Source organism: Sminthopsis crassicaudata, chromosome 4 (assembly GCF_048593235.1).
Source record: "Sminthopsis crassicaudata isolate SCR6 chromosome 4, ASM4859323v1, whole genome shotgun sequence".
NCBI lineage: Eukaryota > Metazoa > Chordata > Mammalia > Dasyuromorphia > Dasyuridae > Sminthopsis > Sminthopsis crassicaudata.
The window spans coordinates 440853062-440875346 of record NC_133620.1 but is presented as its reverse complement, the minus strand read 5'-3'; the positions used below and the strand labels follow the sequence as shown (position 1 = coordinate 440875346).

The 22285-nt window shown below is 42.1% G+C and overlaps 2 protein-coding genes and 1 long non-coding RNA gene across 3 annotated transcripts; 2 read left to right on the top strand and 1 right to left on the bottom strand.

Annotated features, from left to right (window-relative positions):
• The first annotated feature begins 640 nt into the window (after positions 1 to 640).
• On the top strand, positions 641 to 3242 carry ANKRD34A (ankyrin repeat domain 34A). Its single transcript, XM_074263307.1, has 2 exons — positions 641 to 742; positions 1269 to 3242. Exon 2 carries the CDS (start codon positions 1398 to 1400, stop codon positions 2886 to 2888), a length of 1491 nt encoding a protein of 496 aa, XP_074119408.1. The 5' UTR covers positions 641 to 742; positions 1269 to 1397; the 3' UTR covers positions 2889 to 3242.
• An 87-nt stretch (positions 3243 to 3329) lies between these two features.
• Positions 3330 to 4821, bottom strand: LOC141539901 (uncharacterized). Its single transcript, XR_012481406.1, has 2 exons — positions 4338 to 4821; positions 3330 to 4003 (listed from the first exon to the last, which is right to left on the bottom strand). It is a non-coding gene; the product is annotated as an uncharacterized LOC141539901 (long non-coding RNA).
• Positions 4822 to 5035: 214 nt separating this feature from the next.
• LIX1L (limb and CNS expressed 1 like) lies at positions 5036 to 18723 on the top strand. The gene is made up of 6 exons (XM_074263308.1): positions 5036 to 5459; positions 11380 to 11543; positions 13651 to 13791; positions 15355 to 15450; positions 16003 to 16080; positions 16439 to 18723. Exons 1-6 carry the CDS (start codon positions 5165 to 5167, stop codon positions 16679 to 16681), a joined length of 1017 nt encoding a protein of 338 aa, XP_074119409.1. The 5' UTR covers positions 5036 to 5164; the 3' UTR covers positions 16682 to 18723.
• Positions 18724 to 22285: the final 3562 nt, after the last annotated feature.

Sequence of the window (22285 nt, the reverse complement as noted above, 5' to 3'; positions counted from 1 at the left end):
CCTGGAAGAGTTGGCTCCACATCTCTGTAATTCTCTTCTCCCTTTTAAAAAGGAGGGGTACACACCAGACACCAGATATCTATGCTGGGATCTTTTATAGAGCCTGTATATCTAAATATATACACATTAAGAAGAATACTTCGTCTCTTCTCCTAGAACTTGGATTTATGACGTCTGAGTACAGCCTTTGGGAGTGTGATTGTGTCATGTACGATTGACTTGTCAGGTCTAGCACACAGCCACCACAACACGTCAAGTCCTGGAAATTGGTAACTGGGGAAGCCTAGCTAGGATTTGTGCAGGCAACCCTAATGGGACTAGGGAGAGAAGGGATACCCAATTTGGGACTGGATTCTACAAATAGCTAGGTTTAAATGGCTAAGATACAGTAGTCAGGCTTAGATAACCTGAGGTAGTGGGTTTTGTTTTCTGGTTTTTTTTTTTCTGGGGGATTAGAAAAGCAGCAGATTTGGTGCCTGCCACCCCCACCCGCAGAGACACATCTATAAATAGCTCCGCCGAGCTCCGCCCCCCCCCTCCCAGAGCCGGCGCTGCGCCCGGGGCGCACGGGAGGAGGGATCTGGAGCAGGGGCGCCTAGGCTCGAGCACAGAGAGAGTGGGGGCCATAGAGGCCCACCCTCACCATGTGGGTGCTTGGTAACCCGGCTTCTTCGCCCAGACTGCACCCTGGTCCGGGTCCCAGCCCAGGCCCTGGCCGGGAGGAGATCCTGCGGACATACAGGTATCTGGGCACACCGCCTGGGAGGGGAACGAGGAGCGGGAGATGGGGAACACAGCAGGGGAAAAGGGAACTCTGAACTCTTCCCTCTTTCAGCTTAAGACCCTTGGACCCGAGCCGCGACCCCTCCCAGAGCTGCGGCTCCGAGGAAAGGGGGAAGCCACTGGGAATGTATGGGTGTGCGCGTGGGAAGGGGGAAGTGGTGATTACTGAGGGGAGGTCTGCGCTCTAGCAAGAGCTATTTTGGAGAGAGGATGTGGAAAGTCGGTAGCTGGGAATGGCTGGGGTACTGAGGGTGAAGGTTGGGGTGCGGACATTCCCGCGCGTGCACACACGCACTTGCACGAGCATTTACCCGGGCGGGTGCACGCGAGCTCTTTTTTTTTTTTTTTTTTTTTTCAGACAAGCATTAGGGGGGCATGGGGCAGAGGACGGAAGTGTGTGCCACGGTGACCCATTCCAAATCTCTATGATTCCCTGTCTTGTCTCTATGCTTGTGTCTGTCAATGTTGGTCTATCTCTCTGACAGGGAGCACCGTAGCTGCTGAGCCTCAGTCCTCCTCTCTAGGCAGTGTCCCCATCCTTGTCCCGCATCTCCCTCTCCACCTCTTCTGGGGTAGTTTCAGCCGCTGCCTTTCTCCCACCCGCCACCTCGGCCATGCTGCACGCCGAGGGGCACGCTCTCCTGCGGGCAGTGGGGCAGGGGAAGCTGCGCTTGACTCGGTTGCTCTTAGAGGGAGGTGCTTACGTGAATGAGGGCGACGCGCAGGGGGAGACTGCACTGATGGCTGCCTGTCGGGCCCGCTACGACGACCCCGAGAACCGGGCCCGCATGGTACGCTACCTGCTGGAGCAGGGCGCCGACCCCAACATAGCGGACCGGCTAGGGCGCACGGCTCTCATGCACGCCTGCGCCGGAGGTGGGGGAGCTGCAGTAGCCACCCTGCTGCTGGCCCACGGCGCTGACCCGTCGGCCCGCGACCACGCCGGCGCCTCGGCTTTGGTGCACGCGTTGGACCGCGGCGATCGCGAGACCCTCTCAGCCTTGCTGGAAGCTTGCAAAGCCAAGGGCACCGAAGTCATCATCATCACCACAGACACTTCGCCCTCGGGCACCAAGAAGACCCGGCAGTATCTCAATTCTCCTCCCTCCCCGGGGGTCGAAGACCCGCCCACCCCGGTCCCCACCCCGGGGGTTTGCATGTCGCCTTCGGAAATCCAACTGCAGACTGTTTCGGGAGGAACTGGAGTGCTGTCTCCCCGGGCCCAGGAGGAGGAGGAGAAGCGAGACGTGTTCGAATTCCCCCTCCCTAAGCCCCCAGACGACCCTGCTTCTTCCGAGCCCCTCCCCAAACCACCCCGCCACCCGCCACCCAAACCACTCAAGAGGCTCAACTCCGAGCCTTGGGGGCTAGTCGCCCCTCCTCAATCGCTCCTGCCAGCCGAGGGGCGACCCGCGACTGAGCGATTGATTGCCGACTTTAATGGCCTGGCGCTGACTAGTCGACCCCGGCTGTCCAGGCGCCACAGCACGGAGGGGCCTGAGGAACCACCTCCGTGGGCTGAAAAAGTGACAGGGGTAGGGGCCCTTTCCCGGCGCAATACGGCGCCGGAGGCCCAAGAATCGGCTGCCCTGCCGGGGCTGAAGCAGAAGCTGAGCCGCATGGAGTCGGTGGAGCTAGACGGCCCCGGCCACTTAGGCACGGACTCTGCGGACTCCAGTCGCTTGTCTCTGGAGCGCCGCCGCTACAACGCTTCCCCCCTGACCCTCCCTCCGGCCGGCTCTGTTCCTTCACCCGGGCAATCCCAAGAGAGCCTTCCGGGGGCCGTGTCTCCTTTGAGTGGGCGGAGACGGAGTCCGGGGCTGCTGGAACGGAGGGGCTCCGGAACGTTGCTTCTGGACCACATCTCCCACACCCGGCCTGGCTTCCTGCCTCCACTCAACGTTAGCCCCCACCCTCCCATCCCAGACATTCGCCCTCTGCCAGGGTGTCGGGCCCCATCCCTCCCCGCCCCCCATCATTCCGGGGGCCTTGGGTCTCCCAGGGCCAAGCGGAAATTAGTGAGACGTCATTCCATGCAGACAGAGCAGATAAGACAGCTAGGGGGTTTCCAGAGTCTAGGGGGACCGGGAGAACAAGGGCGTTGAGGGGTGGAGGAGCTCGGAATGGTGTGGACGAAGCTATGGCAGGGCAGGTGAGGCCACCAGCTCACTTTTACCATACAAACACACTAGAGGCTGCTTGTATTTTGCTCCTAAGCACTGCACGGTGCACTCTTGGCAGAGATGCACATGTTCACGGGCACAGAGCACTTTACCTGAAAGGTCATCAGGCTTCTCACATGTATTGAGCAGTCACACATATAGAGGGGTCATTTGTGTGGCTAATGCAACTGTGCACTTGAAAGTGGGATCAGCGTGAGCTCACAGGCACTAGGCACTTGCATGCACCATGAGGTCAAAGGTGCTCATCAGCACATGGGCCCCCAAACATATTTGCACTTGTTCATGGGCAGTGAGATTACCTGCTAATGACCAGTGACTAACCTAACATCCTTCTTCTCCCTCCCCTCTCAAATCTCCATCTTCTTGTGCTTGCAATTATTTATTTCTATTAGGTACAGTGGCACATGCCCTATAATGCATTATTTACACACTCAATCCCGGTGGAAATGTCTTTGACTCTTTTGGGATCCTCCTTAACCCACCCACTAGACTGGGTTCTCCTGATCCTTTGCTCTCCCTCCCGGACTTCTCTAACCTACAGAACTCGGGAAAATGTTGCTTTCCAGCCCCTGAGTTCCCCTTCTGAGAGAGAACCTCTTGCTGCACCAGTTCTGCTGCTCCCCTCATTGCTCCCTCAACTTTTCCCTCCTTGCCTCCAACAGTCCAGATACTTCCTAACCCCAGATCAACTGATTATATCAAGTTGTCTTGTCTTCCCAGGAGAAGTGGGGCATGCAGTCCAAAATGCTCTTTTATGTGAGCTGCTGTCTTTCCCAAGGCAGGAGGGTAGTGATTTTAATTCCCCTCTTGACATATCAAAATAAAGGTGTTCAGAAGTTTCAACCACGTCTCTCCAACTCACTTGGGAGGAGGGGATGGGCTGGGCAATACTGAACCTAATGTGACCATAACTTGTAGGATCAGTGAAAGCCCAGGAATGGTAGTAGAGGGCAAGCTAACATCTTTCATCTCTTCTTGAAATCTCAATTCTTCTCCTTTCACTTTCCTTTGGATCCTTAGGATCTATCTCAGGTACACTGAAAGATAAGGATAGAATATATTGATTTAGTGGCTAAGGTTAACAAAATGCTTTTTGTCCCAAAACAGCATCATGAGAATCGTAGGGCAATGTTATACCCATTTTACAGATGAGGAAACTGAGTTGGAGAGCTAAAGGGACTGCCTAGGATTATATTAGTAAATACACAGAAAATTAATGATTCGATCCTAGAGGCGTCCTGGACTCTTTCTACCCCACACTTAGTTTAGGATGCTTATGACCCACTGAGCAGGCTCCCCAAGCAAGCCTCTCCCCCCCCCCCCCAGTTAAGTCCTCAGCCTCTTCTCCGGGACTTCACTTTCTTCACATACCGAGGCAGGGAAGAGGGACTGGGCCATCCCCAGGGAGCAGTTCTACTTTCCTCCCTCTGTCCCGGGGGACTCCGGCATCTGGTCCTGTAGAACCTCGGTCCTTGCAGCCCCTGCTTGCAGCCTCTGGTTTTCCCTGGGCGCCTCGGAGCCTTCCAGCCTCCAGAAGGTTCCCCGAGGGGCTCAGGGTACCCCGAAAAATCCCGCTTTTTGGCCGGAAGCCCAGCGAACACTAGGGGCCAGTCTTTGGCTCTCAGGGCCGTGGGTTACAGGCCCAAATATAAATGCATTCAGATGTTTTCCCAGTCTTCACCCAAGAAAGAAACCGCGAAGCCAAAACTGCCAGCTGCTCCTAGACCCCAGGAAGGGGAAAAGGGGGCGGAAGCGCCACACTCCGGGGTTTCGCCGCAGCTCGCTGCCGCCTCATCCCGCCTCTGTTAGCCCACAGACGCAGACCCTCTTCGGAGGCGACCAAATTTTGTCCCGCCTTTCTTGAAGACATCTGGGCTCTTATTGGTGAGAATCCGCTTTTCTTTTCCACAAATAGCTACGGCAGTAGCTCCACCCACTGTGGTAGTGTGCCTACGGGGGAGTGGGGGGGTGACACAGGATTTTTCTTCCACCCCCTGGCTGTGATTGGCACGGATCAGGCTCGACCCCGCCTCTTCGTGACTGACAGCCAGCGGAGCTTTCTTCGCTCTCCCCGCCCCGAGACGCGCGGCCCGGGCTGTCCCAGACCTCATAGACCGTTAGCTCGCGGGCCCGGAGGCCGCTGCTGAGTTCTGTGGGCTGGCGGCTAGACGCGGGGCGGGGCGGGGGAGCCAGCCGGGATGGAGACGATGCGAGCGCAGCGACTGCAACCCGGAGTGGGCGGCGGCGGCGGCGGAATGGGCACTCTGCGAGCTCTGCGGCCGGGAGTGACCGGGGCCGCCGCCGCCGCCAGTCCCTCCGGGGCCTCTCCGCCGGCCGCGCCGCCGCCCGCGCCCCCACCGCCGCCTCTGCTGCTGTCCGGGGCCGCGGGGCTCCCCCTGCCCCCTGGAGCCGCGGGCAGTCCCGCCGTGCTGCGCGAGGCGGTGGAGGCCGTGGTGAGGAGCTTCGCCAAGCACACGCAGGGCTACGGCCGAGGTGAGTCTGGGGGCCCAGCAGGGTCTTTCTCTCCGGGGGCCCCTCTGGCTTCCCACGCGAGGCCGTGGCCCCTAACCCGTGCCAGCCAGAATTCCGTGTCAAGGCCCACTCCAGCCGCCTGCCACTCGCGTTCCTGGCTTTGGTGGTCTTTAAGGTGGTCTTACCACCTGGTGAACCTTGAGACCCGGTGAGGCCTTCCCTTCTCTCCGGCCCCATTTCCCTGGCCCAGGAGCTGCGGGTCATCCGGTCTCCAACTAGGTAGCTCCGATGTCCAGTTTGGGGTGAGCCCCACTTCTACCCATAATTCTGATCGAATGCCAATGGAGTTTAGCTTAAGCTGCTTGAGGGCAGGGACTGTGTCCCATTTGGGTTGGGATGGTCGGCACAGATTCGGAAGAAAGGCAGAGGCAGGTTGCCAGGATTTAAGAATTGTCCTCACAGAGATGGCACTTATTCCCCGGGGGAACTGAGAAATTACCTGGGAGTGGGGGGGGGGGGTGGACTGAGACCTGGGCCACACCTCCGGGAGGGGCATTGCTTCCCGAGTCGGGGCCTTTTAAGAAATAGTCATTGAATTGAATGGAAGCTCAGTTCCTGGGATATGTCTAGTGGTTTGTAGAAAAGTAACTGCAGATTTGGAGAAAGAAACGTCTTATTTTTTCCTAGTCTTTGTAAATCACAACCGTGGAAGTTAAGTCGGAAAGGCAAAGTTGTTCAAGTCCGGGACTATTTTTTGACTAATTTTTTTCATTAGTTAATTTATGAATTGAGCAAGGATTGCAACCTGATAGAACTTCTGTCACCTTCTTTACATTCGTCTTCATAGATTACTGAGTGTTCCATCCTGGAGAGATTACTCCCACCAGATAAAGAAGCAGTCATCATTTTACAGAGACAAAACAGGCAGACAGGGTTAAATGACTTGTCACCTAAGTGTCACAAAGGTGATGAGTCCCACAGCTAGTAAGTATTTGAGGCCAGATTTGGACTTGAATTTTCCTGATTTCTGATTCCAGGACCAGCACTGGATTAGCTGCTCCATCTAGCTGCCTAAAACTAAGAGAAGTTCCCTTCAACTAGAAAATGAACAAATGATGGTATTTGAATGTAATGAAATTCAATTGTCTTATAAACAATTTCAGAGAAACCTAGGAAGATTTATATGAACTGATGCAGAGTAAAGTGAGCAGAATCAGAAGAAAAATGTAAACTACAGCAAACATTTAAAAAATGAGTAATTTTGAATTGAACCTTAAATCAATGCAATGAAGAAGCTAGATTCCAGAGTTTAGATGCTAAGGAATGTTACCCATTGCCCAAAAGAGTGATAACTCCAGGTGTATATATAATGAGATAAAATTTCCAATGAGGACAATATGGCAGTTTTGCTTAACTAAACACATTCATTGAATGGATTTGTTTTTATTTTTATGAGGGTGAAGTAAGAGATGGAAGAAAATAAATGTTAATTGAAAAAATATTTTTAACATGCAAAAAAGGAACAGGAAGAATCAAAGGAAACTGAAGACAGATTATCACTCAGTTCTTAGACTGAAGTTTTCTCTTCCTAAATCCCTGACATTTCTTCTTCTATTCATTATCTCCCATCCTCCCCATCCTCCCATGGTACCCCAATATGATTGACTGGTTTTTCTTGCATAGCATGATAAACGTGGAAATATGTTTAGAAGAATTTAACCAATATTGTATTACTTACTGGCCAGAAGAGGATGGGGGAAGAGAGGGAAAAAAATTTGGAACCCAAGATTTTGCAAGGGTGAATATTGAAAACTATTCTTGCATGTATTTTGAAAGAAAAAGATATTAAAAAAGAAAAGAAAAAAAAACTTTATGATTGGATATGATTGAATTCCCAAAATAATTCTAGCTGGGTATCCAGAAAATATCTGTCTGGTAGAATTTGGCAAGTAGTTTTATCTCGAGTAAGAAGTGTCTACTTTAAGTAGTGAGTCCTTCCAGGCCACATGGAAATACTTACTCTATCTCAGTTTCATAGGTGAAGCTGCCAATGGCTTTGTACCCATGTTTCCAGTGACTGGGGGTTTGGCCTTTAGCAGCTGGCCTGATGGATTCTGGAATAATTGTTTCTGGAACATAATTTGCTTATATTTCTTCACCAGTTATTCTTTGCTTGGCCTTTCCCATTGGTCACCTATGTTCTTGACCTCATTTCTAACCTTCCATCTCTTTCAGGAGATGTTCCCTTATAACATTATCTTAGACTTCAGTCCTTAAATAAGGATTCTCAGTCATTTCTCCTTTGTGTCCTGAGTCTCTCATTAAGTTTTCTTCTCTCTCCTGTTTTCCTCCCCTACAACAAACACATACTCTTCGGATTGAGCTCTGCACAATATGGGGGATTAAACAGTATTTTAGTATTCCCTTTTGTTCTCTAATTCACCAGAGCATATCATCCTTTTATGTTCTTTTTGGCTGAGTCTTCAAAATGAGTATAATTGGGATGTATGGGAGGCTAAGTTCTTTACTTTGGTATATAGTTGTTTAGTTCCCTCCTCTGATTCCTCTCCCTTATGATGATGATACTACTAATCTGCTTGGAATTTTTGCATAATTAGCATGGGAAAAAATCCCATCATCCTAATCTAAAAATCCCTAAACCTACATAAATTTATTTATTCTCTCCTCTATCTTTCCCTTATTAATACAGTTTCTATCATGTTTTGATTTACAGCCAGATTCTTGGTTTATTAAATACTATGGAATTAAATTTGCTGATCCAGGGGTTTCCATAGTTTAGAAATTGACTTCTGGATTAGATTTCAATGGAGTTGTCAGCTCACAGTTTCTTCATAGTGCTTCCTTTTTTTTGTTATTCTTTGTTATAGAATGAATTATTTCTCCTTTGTTCACTAGGAAATATTATGAACTTACATCATGTGCCACACATAAACCTTTATATTTGTATTAAAGCTGTTGTCTACGCTTCCAAGAATCTAATGTGTTTTATGGCTCCTATCTAAAATCTTGTCGTATGGTGCTATGTATGCTCAACCAAAATATTAAATAACTTAGTAGGTCATTATATATGATCAAGTCCCTGAAGCTTGAAAAATGGCCTTTGCAGAATGGATCAAAGAGAGGGACTTTTATGGAAATCATATCCTCTTTCCCTTTTAAATGGCATCAGCTGTTATGAGGACTCTGGAGTTGGGGTTTTCTTTGCCTCTGCATTCTGCTAAGAGAATGAAATGACATCCTGAAAAGCTAATTAAGATATGTAGTCTCACTCTCATCAAAACTTTCTCTAAGCTGTAATTTGGCCCAGTTTCCTCTTAGTGTCAATCTTGACACTGGATTTTGATGACTCTGGAAAAAAGAGTAAGGCTGATGACTTTTTTGTTGTTGTTTTTTGTTTTTTCTCATTGTTTTTAATTTTTTATTTTTGAGATTGCAAAAGTTTTTTTTTCCCTTTTAATAGTATTTTATTTTTCCAAATACATGGGAAGTTTTCTATATTCACCTTGGCAAAACCTTGTATTGCAAATTTTTGTCCTTCCTATTCCCTGCCTGCTCCTCAAGACATCAAGTAATCAGATATAGGTTAAACATGGGCAGTTCTTTTAAATTTATTTTCATATTCATTATGCTGCACAACACAAAATTCAAATCAAAAGGGGAAAAAATACAAGAAAAGAAAAAAAACAAGCAAACAAAAATAGCAAGGTGAAAATACTATGCTTTGATCTATATTCAGTGTGAATGGCATTTTCTATCTCAAATCTATTGGAATTGAGGCTGATGACTTTATGTAGTGCTTTTTCACTTAAATCCAGTTCTTATGATATTTTGTGATATTACTGGTACTCTGAAAATGAAGGACAAACAACAATAGTTAGGGTGCTCCAATCACTGCTTTTTAAAAACTTTTCCCCAATTACATTATTTACTCACCCATTCTAGCCTATCCTACTCCCTGAAATTTATATACCTGTATTTGATACAAATATTTCACTGTCTTTTTTCATGTTTTTATCATTTTGTCTTTATGTATGTACGTCTTACACGTCTTTTTGTATTAATAAAGTCTATCTTGGATTGTAAACTTCTAAAGGACAAAAATTCTGCCAGTGTATTTCACACTATTCATCACTGTGTGTCACACATTATTATTTGCTTAACAAATAAGTTTTGATGAGTGCCTATCCTTTTATCCTTAGTACTATTGTTCTCATGTCTCCTTTTCTAATGTCTGCCCGCTACATATAATAGGCAGGTGAGTTGTTGATAGACATGCATGCCTTTTTTAAAATTACTTAATTTTTTCAGTCTGGTTACACTTAAAAAATAAAAAGCAACATTAACAGCCCCTTCCTATTAGCATTTTGTTAGCATTTATCAGTCATTCCTAAATAAGCCTTTTTCTTTCCCTTAGCTTTTGCAGAATTTAGCAGGTAGTTTAGAGGCAAGAAACAAAGCTATATTTGTAGAATAGATTTGAATTTTGTGCCAAGAGGGACATAGTTGGAAGTTGAGAGTGGATGTGAACTTTTTAATGGAACCATCATTCTTTCTGTGTTCTCACCATAGTCCTTCCCCTCCCCTTTCTTCCCATTGTTTACTTGTCAAGAAAGCTGCTATCCACCCTATTGTGCAGGTCTTCTCAGAGAGAGAACTGGGACTGAAAAGACCAGAAGGAAAGAACAATGACGGCTAAGCAGTTTGGGCCCAAGTGACCTTAGAAAAGCCTTTCCTAATACTAAGGGTGGGAAAGAGACAGAATGAAAGATCTGATGGCCAGGACCTAGGGCGGGTAAATGAGCAAATCCTTCACCCTCTTTGCAAGATTCCCTAATGTAAGAATGAGAGCCACCAGTAATCAAAATCAAGCCAGGCCACAATTAAAGTTTGGGTTATTTTATGACTTCTAACTAATCCTCAAGATTGTTGCTGTGAAATTGCAAGTGAGCAGAACTTCTATATCATATTTAGAATTAAAACCAAAATGTTTTAACTTGTTTGTGAAATGAGTTTTAAAATAAAATGTTTTAAATATATATTTATCATTAAAATTATGTACTCTTGCAAAATGGTTAATGGCTATGCTGTTCAGGTTGTGCAGAGATCTTAAAATATGAAATTGTTTATTTTAAGTCTTCAAAGCATCATTTGAAATATGGTGGAGGAAACAGAAGGACTCTTTCTGAGCAGAGGAGAAAGTAAATTAGGTAACAAGGTTTTGGTAAGGGATCAAAGTGCCAGCAGGATTGGCCCAGAAAAACAGATTCAGTACCCTCTAGAGAAAGAATTCAAAGGTAGAGTAGTATAGTTGGAATGTCAGTGTGGAGAATTTGGAGACTTTGATTTGGATTCTGGCTCAATTCCTTGTGTGATATTAGATGAGTTACTCCATCTTTCTGACCCTCTGACACTTCATCTCTAAAGCAAGAGATTTGGTATTTAATAAATGCCTGTTGACTGACTGATCTGCTTGATCTCTATAGTATCTTCCACTTCTAAATTCTAGATCCCTAAGAAATATTCATTCATATAGCATTGGCAACCAGAGTAAAGAAAGAGTCCAGTTAGATTGCTAAGATATTCTCCAGAAACACGATGAATATTGCCAGATTTTCCCCAAAGTCAGTGGGTCAGTGGGCTAATACATTCTTTCTGCTCTGCCAAATAGGATGGGAATAGCAGGGGATGGGTTTAGATTGCCATACTTTGTGGCTAAGAATAAAGGGATATGATGGCTATTTGATGTATTTCTTGGGATAAAATTATGGAATTGCTGGTGGCGAACATGGACTTGCCATAGGTGAGGTGCATCAGGCTAAGCTAATTAATTAAAGGTGGAGTGGTGAGCTAAGGAGTAGAATTCTAGCATATGTTCAAAATTTGGAGATGTTCCTGAAGCTGGCTTCCTCTTTTTCTGCAGTGAATGTGGTGGAGGCTCTGCAGGAATTTTGGCAGATGAAGCAGTCCCGTGGAGCTGACCTGAAGAATGGGGCTCTAGTGGTTTATGAGATGGTACCCTCCAACAGCCCCCCATATGTTTGTTATGTTACTCTCCCTGGAGGAAGTTGCTTTGGTAGTTTCCAGGTAAGAGCTAACAGATTTGGCTGTAGCCAAAATGAAAGCTCAGCTACTCCTTTCTCTCTTGCTATCCTTTAGCTATTTAAATTCCTTCCTAGAAGCACAATATGGGGATTAATATCGATAGTTATTATGGCAAATATTTGCAGGTTTTAGTTGTTCTTACTTTTACCACTGAAAGAATCTAAGGGGCACTAAACTTTGCCTGCTTTTTCTGAAACTTTCCTTGTGTCTGAATGAGATGACATTCCCAAACCTGAACCTGGCTAGTTTGTTCCTTGGGTTGTTGGTTCTCTAGCACAAAGCCAACCCTGTTGTATATCAGTATATCCTAACTCCCTGCCATCTTTATTTCTGGAGCATTGCTGGGGTTTTTCCTTCACTTCTTGGCTTGGTCTTACTGTGTAACTGTTGAAGAAAGTAAGTCAGCTATACTTGGCTCAGTGTTGAGAACCCTAAGGGATGAAAGGGAGGCAGTGAGGTATGATGGGAAAAACACTGTTGGAAGAATTATGAGATCTGGCTTTATCGTTAACTAGCCCTGTGACTTTAGGCAAATCACTGCGTCTGGAACAGAAAGAGGGGGTTGTCCTAGATTAAATAGAGCCAGTTCTAAAATTCCACAGTTCTAGGAAAATATATTAAATGAGGACAGTGATTCCTATGGAGAAGGTAGCGGCTTCTTCCCCTTCTCCAACTTTACAAAAGGCATAGCACAAAGGAAGCACATAATACATGATTTGTCAAAAAGCATATATGCATATGCAGTGGCCATTTAGATAAAGCTTTAAATAGAAAATATTACTAATGGAGTGATTTTCTAAGATTCTCTTGCTTATACCTTTGAAGCAGACAGCCCTGTAAGTGGCACTTTGTTGTGGATAAGGAATTTGGGTGAAAGTTGTTAGAAAACAGATATCTTTGTTCTGTGTTTCATGATTTTCATAACCCCAACAAACTCAATTCTAGCTTCAAATATAAACAGCCTTAGGGAATATGTAAATTCATATTAGATTAAGATTTTCCCTCTTTTGCACCTCCTACCCCAGTTCTTAATTATTTCAGAGAAGGAAACACACACACACACACACACACACACATACATATACATACACACAAACACATACATACACCCAGTGGCTAAGCAGCAGACTTAACTTTTGTGCTTTCTTTTTTTACAAAGTAAATACAAAGTATTACTTTTGCCCGCCTATACATCCTTACATGGTTTGATGAGGATTTGAACATTTTGTAATGACATCTAGCCTTCTCTTTTGCCTTAATTTTAAATTTTACCTAAATGGCATTTGGATTCTTTAAAGTGACATTTGAATAGTCATTATGATTAGTTTGGGGAGCTGAAGTACAAGGGCCAGTTACAAAACAGAGGAGTTTATTTGGATTTTAAAAATCAGACTGGATGTAATTCTTGTATGAGGCACATGAATAAACTACACACACACACACACACACACACACACACACACACACACACACCAACCTTACTTATTTCCTTTCTATTTCATTTTATTTGTAATCTCGGACTATAGAATCTAGAAGTCCTATTTAGCCTGGGCTTCCTACAGTTTTAGGACTAAAGGAGTTGAGGAATGTGAGTCTTGCCACAATAGCTTTAGCTCAGGGTGGGATTTTATTCTTGTCTTGAATTCTTTGGACCCCAAAAAAGAATAAGAAGGAGGATAAAATATTCTCCAATCCCCAACCCCCATCTCCATCCTCAGAGCCAGAGAACAAGACAGATTCCTAATAGGCTGGCCAGAGTTTGGCTTTTGAGTAATTAATTCTGTTGACAGTTTGAAGAGGAGTATTTTTCATGTGCAGTGATTATATGCTGACTTCAGCTGCCTCCTTTATTTTGTATTCAGTATGGTGTGGATTACAGCAGTCTCCAGCTCCCTCTTAATGACTTCAGGATGTGGAGGCAAAATTGTGTATAGTTCCAAGCTCCAGAGCCATTTTGCAAGGAAAACTTGATTGTGTTGAACACAACTAATTCCATCCATTTGTTTTCTTTTCCTTTCCTTCTCCCTTTGTTTTTCCCCTTCTCAAGCATCCACATACACACTGACTCTGTGTTTCTCTTCTTGCCCAGTTTTGCCCCACAAAAGCTGAGGCCCGAAGGAGTGCTGCAAAGATTGCACTAATGAACTCTGTGTTTAACGAGCATCCCTCCCGAAGAATCACAGATGACTTCATTGAGAAGAGTGTCTCTGAGGCTCTGGCATCTTTCAATGTAAGCACTTGGAATTGGAGTGAAAGAAAGTGGGCCTGGGAGAGTGAGCAGCTTTCTTTTCGTTGCCTGCTTGCTCTTTCATTCTATTCTTTTGATTGTCATTATTCATGTCTGGTCTCATTGTGTTTTTTGTTTTAGGTTTTTTTGCTCTGTGTTTGTATGCTTTTTTTCCTTTTATTTTGCTTGTCTGGCATGTGGAACCTCTGAAGTTGACTAGTGAATCATGAAATGTTAGAGATATTCCAAAACAAAAACTAACTTCTGTTTGCTTCTTTTTTATTTATTTATTTATTTATTTATTTATTTATTTTTATAATTTGAGACATTTCTTGCTCCCTCTAATCTCTCTACCTTGCCTGTTTAATTTGCCAACTCCAACAAGGAATCCTTTTATGTGACCCTACATTGAGTCTATTTTTATCCTTTAAAGGGAACATGATTCAGATAAGCTTTTTGGGGCTATGAGATAACTCTACCATAGATACAATCTTTCATACTACCCTGTCCCCACTAATTAATTAGCTACCTCTCTTGTAGCCATGAAATAACATCCATTTTTTCCATCCTTGTCATTGCTTTGTGATCAAGATGAAGGAAAAAACACCAAATTGATTCTAATGAAGTCTGAATTGTGGCACATTTTAAATCACTAGATGTTTTCCCCTGTGACTTGGTATAGCCTTTCCTTCAATCCCAGTGTGCTTAGGGAATACAAAAATAATTAGGAAGCTCACAGCAGATAAATGATCACATTCATTCCTACCATTTCCTTCAGCGAGCACAAATAACTAAGAATTGGATAGATTACTATCTCCATTAGCAACTACACTCTTCGGACTACAGTTCCCATTTGTTTTTTGTCCAGAGAGGCAAAACTGAAATTTACAGTTGGTATTTGTGGCAAAATTTGTGCCAAAAATAAAGGTAACTTTATATCAGTATCTGGGGCTAATAGAAAGAATATAAATTTTAGTTTTGCCTCTGTAAAACCAGAGAATTTGATGAACTTAAAAATCTCTTGCAGGTTCAGCAGATTAAGGCAAATGCCCTTAATGTCCATCCATTGTAAATAGCTTCCAGAACACAGGGCCTTGTAACCCTGTCAAGAGCAAGCATACTCATAGCCCACTTGTCAGAAGCTATTAGCCCTTGGGGCATCCTAAATTCTCGCCTCTGCCTTTGTATTTCCCCCCTGTGAAGCAGAGTTATTGAGATGATACCATGGCTAGAGAATCAGACCCAGAATCAGGAAGGCTTGAGTTCAAATCCAACTGTTTGTTCCTGGGCAAATCATTAATTCTTCCTTAGTCTGAGTTGGGGGATTATATCATCTACCTTCTCTGTTTGTTGTAAGGATTAAAAGAGAGGATCTGTAAAGCACTTAGCATGATGCCCAATACACAGTATATGCTTAATAAATGTTAAAAAAAAAAAAAAAAAAAGCCTTTAGTTACTCATCTGCAATTAAAATCAGAGACAGATTTGAGACCCTTAGCAAAATACTGTACCTAGGACTGTGGTAAATTGGAAACACAAACTTGTTTTGTACATTTCTTTCATCAGGGAAACAGAGAGGAGGCTGACAACCCTAACACAGGGATTGGTGCCTTCCGCTTCATGCTCGAGTCCAACAAGGGCAAGTCTATGCTGGAATTCCAGGTACCATGCTTGTCAAATACCCCTTGTTTCTCCAGCTGGAATACTTCTGCTCTAGGATTTAGGGGTCCTCATTATCCAACTATTCTACTCTCCTTTTCTGATTTCCTATCTACTTAGCAACTTGTGGCATAACATTTCTAACTCAGAGATAGATTAACCTTATTCAACCCCTCACTCCCCATGCCATAAATACTAAAGATAGTCCCCTGGAAAATTCCTTTTGTAGCCCTGTTCTCTCTCCCCTACAGGGTCGGATCATGATTCCATCCTAGGGATGGATTATCTTGGAATAGTGAGCCATGCAAAACTTTTGACTTTCTTCCAACACTTCATCAAACAAACTTTAAGTTGATTTTATTTTTCTCTTTTAAAACTTTCCACATATAAAAATTGTTCTCCCTAAAGTTGTTTTTAGATAGTTTGATTAGGTTTTAAAAGCCATTTCAGCTATATTCATTCTCACATATGTCAAAATTTTAGGTTCTGTGTTCTCAGGGATTTCAAAAAGTGCAACCAGTGCTTTTCCCTACCTTGTCCCATTCTTTCCCCCAGGAGCTGATGACAGTTTTTCAACTATTGCATTGGAATGGCAGCCTGAAGGCCATGAGGGAGAGACAGTGTTCTCGACAGGTAAGGAGAGATCACTAGAAAAGGATGGACTAATAGAACTATAATTCAGACGATCTGTTATTTTTGATCTGAAGCTGAGCAGGTTTATCTTGGCCAGACTAGGAATGCCAAAGCCCATTCTGGCTTTCTTGCTTCCTTCCCTTACCTCTCTTTCTTAGTCTTGACCTTGGATTTTTTTTCTCCTTGGCTTCCTTCCCCCTTTGGGGAGCTCTCCCCTTCTGCTCCATGTAATATTTCAAGTCTGCTCTAATCCCCTTAAAGACTCCATGACAAAGATGCACTTCAGTTCTAGTTAGATCAAGGTGTCCTGAACCTCTCTCTTGACCAAATGTGACCGTTCCATTTCCCTTTCCCCCAGGAGGTACTGGCTCATTATTCACACAGAGCCCTGGATGATGACATCCGCCACCAGATGGCACTGGACTGGGTAAGCCGGGAGCAGGGTGTGCCAGGAGCACTTTCCAGAGAGCTGGCATCCACTGAGAGGGAGCTGGACGAGGCCCGGCTGGCTGGCAAAGAGCTGCGCTTCCACAAGGAAAAGAAGGACATTCTCATGCTGGCCGCTGGGCAACTGGGAACCATGCATTCTTCTAACTGCTAAACACTCCCACCCCTACCACACCTCCAAGCCTCTATTTGCACATCTATTTTCTAAGACTTGGAACAATTTCTGTACAGACTTACTAATTTTTTATACTTTAAAAAATACTAAATCTTGGTCTGGTTTCCTATCAGTCTAGGAAAATCATTTTCTTCTTTCCTGATCTTTTCTGCAATTGTTTCATTTGAAACTTATTCCCTACTCTAAATTGAGGCGTCTAGAGGCTGTTTATGGACATCTATGGATTCTCGTACTACCGAGTACTCAATTTTTCTGAAAAGAAGTTCTTTAAGAAAACAAAGTATTCCTGGAGCTTCTGGTTGGCTTGTCTGGTACGGGGCTTTCTGTCTGCCTTTGAAAAACACAGCCAACTTTGAGTAAGAGCTCTCTGTCCTCCTTCCCCAGCTCCAATTCCTGCTTCCCCTTTGAATTAAACAGGGTTCATAAGAGTATGAAACTTCTGGCTTTGGATTGCCTTGGATAGGCCCTCTTCAAGACCAAAGTCATTCCGATCATATCCTGCCATAGGGAAATGAAGAGTGAGCATAAGTACAACTTAAGGGTCTTCACCAATCCAAGATGTTACCATCCTATTTTAACCCAGATTTTTTGATACAGTTCACACTATAGAGCTGGGGTGGTGGATTCTGAAATTTCTGTTTCTGTTCTTCCCCTTCCCTATTTCCTTTTGATTTACAACCAGTGCTGGCTTAGGGCCTTTTTGCTTCCTGGAGACAATATAACTCATATGTTGAATGAAACATATACCTATGATATCTATTCCTTCCATCACTTTGCTACTTTAGAAAAGATATGTTTTTATCTGTGGAGGACTTTTCTTCTTCCCTCAAATAGCTGCTGTTTTACCGACTGACAGAAGCTACTGATCAGTTATTATAGTAGTTGTAGTTACACACATTTATAGGATGCTTTAAAGTTTATAAAGCATTTTTCTTAAATCCTTTAAGATAGGTAGTGTAAGTAATAGTATCACCAATTTTTTTTTATAAATGCAAAAACCAAGACTTAAGAGTTGGAGCTGGAGTTGGAATCCATGTCTGAAGTCCAGGGCCATTGCCCACTTACATCATATTACCTCTTACCAGGATTCAGACTTCTTTCTCTTCCTCTCGCTTACATGAATGAATTGTTCAGGAAACTGAACTAGACACAGAGCTGGTTGGATTTCTTTTCTGAAAAGTTTAGGGAAGAGATCCAGAAACAGCTGCTTGTCTGTGAAATTCTAATTTTTTTTTTTTCACTATGAATTGAATTCCCCTGCCTCATTCTCCTTTGAGAAAGTATAGGAGGGATTTTCTAAAACAGAACTAAAGAATCATTCTTATGGCCTGGAGGTTTCTCTAAGATGTGTTTATGATTTGCTTCCATAACCTCCTTTACATTAATATATATTACTTTGAATGCACTTTCTAAATTGGATTTGGGAAATTAGCTTGTTTTGTAGCTATTTCCCTGTGATTGGTTGATAATCATTTAATCTTTGCTCAGTCATAATCTTCACTTTTAGGAAAATTAGGTAGTATGGCCCAACTTCCTCTTTCAGATGAGATGAACAACTCTTTTTTTTTTTTTTGGGAGCTGTGTAAGTAACTATTGTATATGGGCTCAAAAGTAGAGGTGATAGTCCCAACTTTACTAGTACCTAGAATGAGTGAGCACCCTCACTCCTAAGGTCCTACTCCCTTCTTCCCCAAATATAGACATATGTAGAAAACTCCTACTCTGGGTTAGTTCAGAAGTGTGAATGCCTCTACTTGTTTCTTTCGGTGAAATCCCAAATTACTTGTCTTCTCATTTGAGTCCCTTTTTTACTTGTTCCTCTCTCCCTGGGAAAAAATAGGGAGCTGGTCCCTGGATCTGCCACGAACTGGTGGTCTTTGTTTCATTTACTAGTTAGATCCCAATGAGGTTAAGACAGTGCGCATGCTGTCTATCTTCAGTTTTATGTGTCATAACTTTTTACTACTTTTGTATGTATTTTGTATGCACACTTTTATACAATTAAAAATCAATTTTCTGTAGCCAGCCAGATTGACTCTTTCTTGAAACCATCTCTGAGGTACAATAAAATTATATCAGTATTAAATATATGCATCAAATTATAGAGCATCCAAATTTCTTAAGATGATAAATGACAGGAGGAAATAGTAAAACTATACAACTTTCCCCTCTCACTTAAATTAATCTAACCCCACCCCCCAAAAAAAAACAAACATGAAAAAGTTAAGGAGGTGAATAAAATTTTAGAAAAGTTAAATCTGATTGGAGAAAAATGAATAGAGTTAGAAATATACCTTTTCTCAGTGGTACATGGCACCTACACAAAAATTGACCATGTATTTGAGCTTTAAAACCTCATAATCAAACACAGAAAGGCAGAAATATTAAATGAATCTTTTTCATTCAGAATGCATTAAAACTTACATTAAATAAAAAGCAATAGAAAGACAAATTTAAAAATAATTGCAAATTAAATAATTTAACCCTAAAAGAATGAGTCAGGAGTAAGTCTGGGCAGCTAAATAGTGCAATGGATTGAGTATCAAGAGGACCTGATTCAAATCCGATCTCAGACACTTAACACTTCTTAGCTGTGGGATCCTGGGCAAATCACTTAACCCCAATTGCCTCAGCAAAAAAAAAAAAAAAAAAAAAAAAAAAAGAGTAAGTCTAAAACTAATCACAGAAATAATATCATTAAAGATAAATGAAAACAATGAGACAAGGTACTCAAGTTTTTGGGATGCAATCAAAGCAGTACTTAGTGGAAATTTTATATCTCAACCCTTACATCTATAAATTAGAAAAAGAGCAAATCAGTGAATCGGGCATGCAAGTAAAGGCAACCAGAAAAGGGAACAAATTTATAATTCCTAATTAAACACTAAATTGGAAATGCTGAAAATCAAAGGTGAAATTAAAAAATCTGAAAGTTAGAAAACAATTGAACTAGGAGCTGACTTTATGAAGAAGAAGAAAAAAGATTATCCAGTGGTTAATTGATTTTAAAAAAAAAAAGCCAAATTACCAATGTAAAAAATGGTAAGGCAAAAGAGAATTGCAATAATGAAAAGACAAAGCAATTATTAGGAGCTATTTTGCCCAATTATATGCAATCTGACAATCTAAATGAAATAAGTATTTACAAAAATTGCCCAGATTAACAGAAGATGAAGTAGAATATTTAATAACCCCATCTTAAAAAAACAAAGCAAAACTGAACAAGCCATTCACAAGTGAATTATACCAAACAGTTTATAACTATGTGGGAAAATAGACAAATTCCTTTTATGGCACAAATATATTGCTCATACCAAAATCAGGAGAAAAAAAGAGAAAACTATAGATCAATTTTACAAATGAATATTGATGCAAAAATTTCTATGCACACTTGTGTTTTTTAATAGGATATTTATCAAAAGCTTTTTCTGCATCTATTTTTGTGATAGATTGCTATAAAATACTAGATGGGAGATTACAGCAATATCACAAGAATCATACACTATGATCAAGTGAGATTTATACCAAAAATGCAAGGCTGGTTCAGTATTAGAAAAGCTGTCAGCATAATTGACCGTATCAATAACAAAACCAACATAAATCTTATAGTTATCTCAATACATGCAGAAATGCATTAGAAATATTAGCAGTTGCTGATCCTGGAATCACATCTACAGATAATCAAAAGAACTAGGACTGTGGCCAAAAATATATCCAGCAAAATTATCTATAGTATTGAATGAGGAAAAAAAAAAAAGATATTCAACAAACTTGCAGATTTTCAAGACTTTCTATCAACCAAATTTGAACTTAACATATAAGAGCTGAAATCAGAGATCAATTTCAAGGAGCTCAACATGGACAAATTGTTTATTTATATTTTTAATATGGGAAATGTATAGTATATCTTTAAGACTGGCATCAACAACAGGGGCTTAGAGAGGGGAAGAGATTTGTAGTTCTGAAAACCTACTCACATTGGGAATGGGTTAAATAGGTAACATTATTTACATACTGTGAATGGCATATCACTCTCCAAAATCTATTAAAAAATAATTGGGGAGGGATGGGTGGACAGGGAAGCAAAGGGTTCTGGTAGGAGACAAGGGAGGGATACCTGGATGGGAAGAGGTTAAATAATAGCAAGGCAAATTGGGAGCAGAATTAAGGCAAAGAGTCAGCAGGGATAGGAAAGATATATGTATGTAGGGGGAGTATGTGTATGTGTATATATATCTACATATGTATATATAAATATATCCTTTCTTAACTATAGCCTGATTGGGGGTAAGAGGAAAGGATGAAAAGGGCTCAAAAGAATAAAGTAAAAAAGATGCACAGCAGAGAACAAAAGAATAATTTACAAGAAAGTAAAGATGAACACTTATAATTTCTTCTACTATTATATATACTTCCTTGAACTAATATTTGTTGTTATATATTTTGAATCCTCTCTGATGTTCTATTGGGCACATGACAATATTCTCTTGTTTTGTTTCATTTTGTTTTATATTTCTTTTCTGTCTTAGTCTGTTTCTTTAAAATAAATTTTTAAAAAAGTTAGCTGTAGGAAGAAGAGAAGAAAAAGAAATTGGAATAGGAAAGTAGGAAACAAAACTATTATTCTTTGCAGATGATATAATGGTATACTTAGAGAATTCTAGAGAATCAACTAAAAATCCAGTTGAAATAATTAACAACTTTAGTCGTTACAGAATATAAAATAAAGGATGATACCATAAGCAAATTAGGAGAACAAGGAATAGTTTACCCATCATTAATGCACTGTTGGTGGAATTGTAAACTAATCCTACCATTCTTGAAAGCAGTTTAGAATTATATTCAAAGAGCCATAAAATTGTGCATACCCTTTGTTCCAGTAATATCATTTCTAGTCCCTAGATTTAAAGGAGCAGGAATGGGGTAAGGACCTATTTGAACAAAAATATTTATAGCAGCTCTTTGTGTGATGGCAAAGAATTGGAAATTGAGGTGATTCTCACCAATTAGGGAATGGCTGAATAAGCTGTATGTAGTGTTTGGTTGTAATGAAATACTGTAGTGATATAAGAAATGAAAAGCAGGATGATTTCAGAAAGACTTACAGGAAGTAATACAAAGTAAAATAAACAGAATATTGTTAAAGCAACAATAATATTGTACAAAATAGGTAAACGACTTACCTATTTTCAATAATATTGTCAAGACAATTAAGAACTAATGGACTCTGCAGATCGAAACCTACATCTCTTTAATTTTTTTTTTTTTTTGGTTTGGTTTTTTTGGGATTTTTTTGTGTCTCTTACAACCTGACTAATGGGAATATTTTATATGATTGCACAAACATATCAAACTGCTTTTTTAAATTATTTCAACATGTAACTGGGAAAATGTGTGTGTTTTTTAAGAAGAAGAAGAGAGAAGTGTCAGGTTTAGAGGAGTTCAACTTTGGATATACTATGTTTGAACTACAGTGGGTTAGTTAGTTGGTTGGTTTTTGGCCTTCTCCAGTAGGACCAAAGTGATATCACTCTATTAGAGTTGTTATAGCGTGTCCACTGTGACTGAAAAACCAATGGCTTG